Source organism: Apodemus sylvaticus, chromosome 16, assembly GCF_947179515.1.
Source record: "Apodemus sylvaticus chromosome 16, mApoSyl1.1, whole genome shotgun sequence".
Taxonomy (NCBI): Eukaryota; Metazoa; Chordata; class Mammalia; order Rodentia; family Muridae; genus Apodemus; species Apodemus sylvaticus.
Window position 1 is genome coordinate 68,614,462 of NC_067487.1, and position 4,561 is coordinate 68,619,022.

The 4,561-nt window shown below is 45.6% G+C and overlaps 1 protein-coding gene across 1 annotated transcript; it reads left to right on the top strand.

Moving 5' to 3' along the window:
- Positions 1-3,212: 3,212 nt before the first annotated feature.
- On the top strand, positions 3,213-4,358 carry Spz1 (spermatogenic leucine zipper 1). Its single transcript, XM_052160123.1, has one exon. It carries the CDS (start codon positions 3,213-3,215, stop codon positions 4,356-4,358), a length of 1,146 nt encoding a protein of 381 aa, XP_052016083.1.
- Positions 4,359-4,561: the final 203 nt, after the last annotated feature.

Sequence of the window (4,561 nt, forward strand, 5' to 3'; positions counted from 1 at the left end):
ACTCAGGTAATTTTATTAAGTATCTATAAATCCACGCTGTGTAGATACATGATTGAGTGAATAATTGAACACTTTACTGAATGCTTCCTATTAATAAACACAAAAGGATTTGGGTGATGACGTTTACCAGTAGAACAACATTGTAATACTAAAGGCTAGATTCTCCTGTGGAACTAAAATCAGCACAAAAGTACAAGGGGAACAGGGCCTTTGCACATCCTCATGAATATTTGTTCATGACAAATGCAAAGATGGTAACTGTATGATAGATGAGTCACCAGCCCCAAGCTGGTGTCTAGAGTCACTAGATTTAGGGCAGATAAACTGAGGGCATGTGGGTGTGCTACTTCTGTGACATTCCTACCTAAAGCATGTAACCTCAAGAAAGTGATAAGAAATTACATAAAAACAAAATGCCTATTTGGTCATCATCAGGAAAGCCCTAGAAGAAACTAGACACGACAAGGAAGTACGGTGTGATTCAGGTGCAGAAAACGAGTGTTAGTCGGGAAACAGGATAGATAGCCCAGGAGACTGTTATTCACATGATAGTACTGTGCCGTCTTTGGCTTCCTAAGTCTGTACTGTGGTGATATAAGATGCCCTGCTGGCTGGTTCTTGAGTGACAGCTGCTTCAGCAGTGTAATCTGTCTCTCCATTCGAACTCAGGGTGCCACACATGCTAGACAAGAGATGGTTTCTGATTCCAATGCAGTAAAGCTGGAAATGCCCAAACAACAAAAATCCCCCAAACAAAACCAACAAAGCCTGCCTCAGATGGTACTTTTGAGTAAAGTGGAAATATAGTCAAAAGGAAACCCGAAGAGAGAGTGTGAGGGTGACCTCTGACCTCTGGGCACTCTATGAGTTAGAAAAAAGAAACCTTTAAACAGAATGCAAGCCATGTTCTCCTGAGTAAAGCCTACAGTGGCCATAACATTGAGCCTGGTAGCCAAGAGATGAGCAGGAAGTTCAAAGAAACTAAGGCCAATGTTGATAGCTGTGGAAGGAAAAATAAATATAAAATTCTTTTCTCTACAGGGGAAAATTAAGTATGAAATCAGCATGAATATTATTTAGTAGAGTTCATCAAAACAGGAGTCTTATCAAAAAATTCTCTGAACGTAATATTTTTTAAAGATTTATTTATTTTATGTATGCGAGTCCATTGTGGTTCTCCTCAGACACACCAGAAGAGGGCATTGGATCCTATTACAGATAGTGGTGAGCCACCCTGTGGTTGCTGGGAATTGAACTCAGGACGTCTGGAAGAACAGCCAGTGCACTTAATGAGTCCTGATTCTAAGATTCAAAGACAAGAATACAATAGGCCTCAAATTATTTTATTGCTTAAGGACATATATGTGAACTAGCATGAGCATGTGTGCGCTCGTGCACGTGTGTGTGTGTGTGTGTGTGTGTGTGTGTGTGTGTGTGTGTGTGTGAACATGTGTGGGTGATATGTATATGTACAGTGTGCATGTCCATTAAGTGTGCAAGGTCATAGGAGGACATGCTGTATGCAATTAACCACACTCTACCTTATTCATTTGAGACAGGGTCTCTCACCGATCTTGGACATAGCCACTGAACCCCAGCAGTCCCATAGGCACACACAACTGTGCTAGGATTAATTACATCAGAACCAGTACTTGAACTCAGGTCCTTAAGTTTCCGAGAAGCTGCTCTTATCCATGAGTCATCCCCCCCTCCCCCCACTGAGTTGTTTCAAATGCTTTAGACACATGGTCATTTTAATCAGGTACCATGAGAAATGGCCAGGCTTTATATCACTGACTGCAAGAGTCATAATTACATTCAGAAAGCCTGTCTTAAAGGTGCCACGTTTTAAAGACTCCCAAGTGGAGGCCCTGGGATACCTTTCAGAGACAGAACACTCATGTACCTGATAGAAAGGCCTGGGTTCTCCCCCGCCACACACACACACACACACACAGAGAGAGAGAGAGAGAGAGAGAGAGAGAGAGAGAGAGAGAGAGAGAGAGAGAGAGAGAATTTATAACTGTTGACTCATGCCAATAGCCTCTTACTATGCAGTAGAATATTTTTTGAATGAAAGGATTTCTGACATTAGTGTCCTAAAATCACTAAAGATGGAGCACTTAGGGAAGTTCTGCTTGATATCCTGACTTAGTGTTCTATTACTGTGAAGAGGCACAGTGACCGTGCAACTCTGACAAAGGAAAGCCTTTAGTTGGGGCTGGCTCACAGATTGAGGTTTAGTCCTTTGCCATCATGGCGGGAAGCACGGTGACACGGTGACACGGTGACACGGTGACAGGCAGAGAGGGTGCAGGAGAAGGAGCTGAGAGGTCTGCATCTGGATCTGCAGGCAGCAGGGAGAGAAGTGTACCCTGGTCTTGGAAAGGACTTTTTGGACCCTCAAAGCCCACCCCGTAGGTGACACACTTCCTCCAACAAGGCCATACTTCCTAATCCTTACCCACAGCGCCATCCCCTGGCGACCAAATCTACGGAGGCCATTCTCATGGAAAGCATCACACTTTCCTAACTCTTCTACAGCGTCTCTCCGTCTCTCCTACAACAGTAGCAACACGTCCTCCTTCTGTGAAAGAGTTCTCACTTAGCCTGGTGAGCTTTCTCTCAACTATATACACCTTTAGGTGGAATACTGTGGTTGTGGTTGGCTCGGTGTGGTGTGGTGTGGTGTGGTGTGGTGTGGTGTGGTGTGGTGTGGTGTGGTGTGGTATGGTGAGGTTGGGGGTTGGAGGGTGAGGTAGGGAATTACTGGAATGCTCTTAGAATGAAGCGCCCAGTGGAGAAGAGAAGGACAGGCAAGTGGAGAACTCTTATGTGGGAGGAGTAAGGTAGGCTGCAGGGTCTGAGTTGTGGGACAGGAGTTTAAGGGACTTCCATTGTGATGTAAAGGAAACAGAATGCGTTGCCCCAGAGGGACAATGACAGAATAAAGACCTAGTTGCTGGGGCCTTGGAAAAAATACCAGAAGCCTAGCAGAAGGGAGATGGAGCTACAGCTCCTGGTCTCCCTTCCTAACTCCTCCCCCTGGGCTGTCTGAGATGTAACCTTCTACCTGAACACCATCTCCCTGGTCTCAGTCATTAACTCTGGTCCATAACTCCTGCTTGGTACTATCTCCTCCACCGACTCACAGGAGACTGCCATCTGTCCTTCCTCGAATCTCTAAGGTCCTCTGCTTTCCACAGGTCCCAATGTCGGACACTGACAGCTCATCTGAGATGCCCGTCCCCCGTTCTCCCTCTCCTAAGCCTGCTCCTAGTGCTAAGCAAGAACCGGCGAACTCTGGGATCACCATTTCCCTCCTTGAAATCGGATCACTCCCCACTTTCTGCTGCAGCTCCTTCCCACCACCAAAGAATAGTGTCTGTCCAGTAGGAAAACGAGGGAAGGTACAGAAATTTAGCAATCTCTTAAAGGACGTTAAAGATGTTCTTAAAAACATAGCAGGCTTTGAAGAGAAGACCACAGCTGAGGAGCCTTTTGGAGATGCCTGTATTCCTGAAGACCTGTCAGAACTTAACGTCAGAGGTGTTGAGAAGAGAAATAAAATACGATTTAAAGATGATCTATTCATTAATTACGACCCAGAGAGAGAGCAGAACCCAATGAGGCAGGGGATGCTATTGAAAAACCAGAGCAATAAGAACATGGCACAAAAGTTTACAAGGGATCTGTGCAATCCAGAAGAAAAGAGAGGCTTTGATGGTGTGCAGCTGAGCATGAAAAGACGACGGAATGGATCCCTCCACATTCGTGGAGAGTACAGAAAACTCAGGAACAACATGGAGCAGTTACTGCAGGAAGCAGATCACTGGAGTAAACAACATAATGAGCTCAGCGAACTAATGAGGTCATATCAGGAATGCCAGAAAGAAATCAAAGAAACTACTGACGACGATGAAGTCTGTTCTCAAACCCAACCCAACAACGAGCTATCAACCAAGCAGAAGCTGGAGGCACAGGTGAAGAAACTGAGTCACGACACCCACTCGCTGCATTTGATCGCAGCCCTGCTAGAGAATGAATGTCATATCCTACAACAGAGGGTAGATATCCTCAGGGAGTTTCATCTCCACGAAGCGGGACCGGGCCACGAGAAGCCTTTGCCGACGTCCGGTGAGCAGGACAAGAAATGTCCGAAGTTAGCGGAAGCAGACAAGGCAGACGCTTCCAAGCACGCCACGAGGACAACGGAAGGCACGATTACTAGGAAACCAAAGATCCTCAGGAGCCCGGATGATTGCCTTACTAAGAAGGCTCGGAATAACCGCTTCAACGCCCGCGTTGCAAAGAAATCTCTGGTGGGGAAAAGGAGAACCATTAGCAGCTTTCGGTAGAAGCCACCAGAAGCAAATCCAACTTGAGCCAAAACTGTCACCAACCCAGGGTAGATCTTCTGATTCCACCAAGGAGGAGGCATAGGATAGGAGGAACCTATATTATCTCAGTAGTTAGAGAAGTTTGGGCCTTAATAACCATTGGATGATCATTAACCAAGCGAAAATTTGAATAAAAACAAGAATAAAAGGAATGCGCTTTG

What these genes read in the sequence shown, in the direction of transcription:
- Spz1 (XM_052160123.1), top strand. Translation starts at nt 3,213, where the DNA reads ATGTCGGACACTGACAGCTCATCTGAGATGCCCGTCCCCCGTTCTCCC.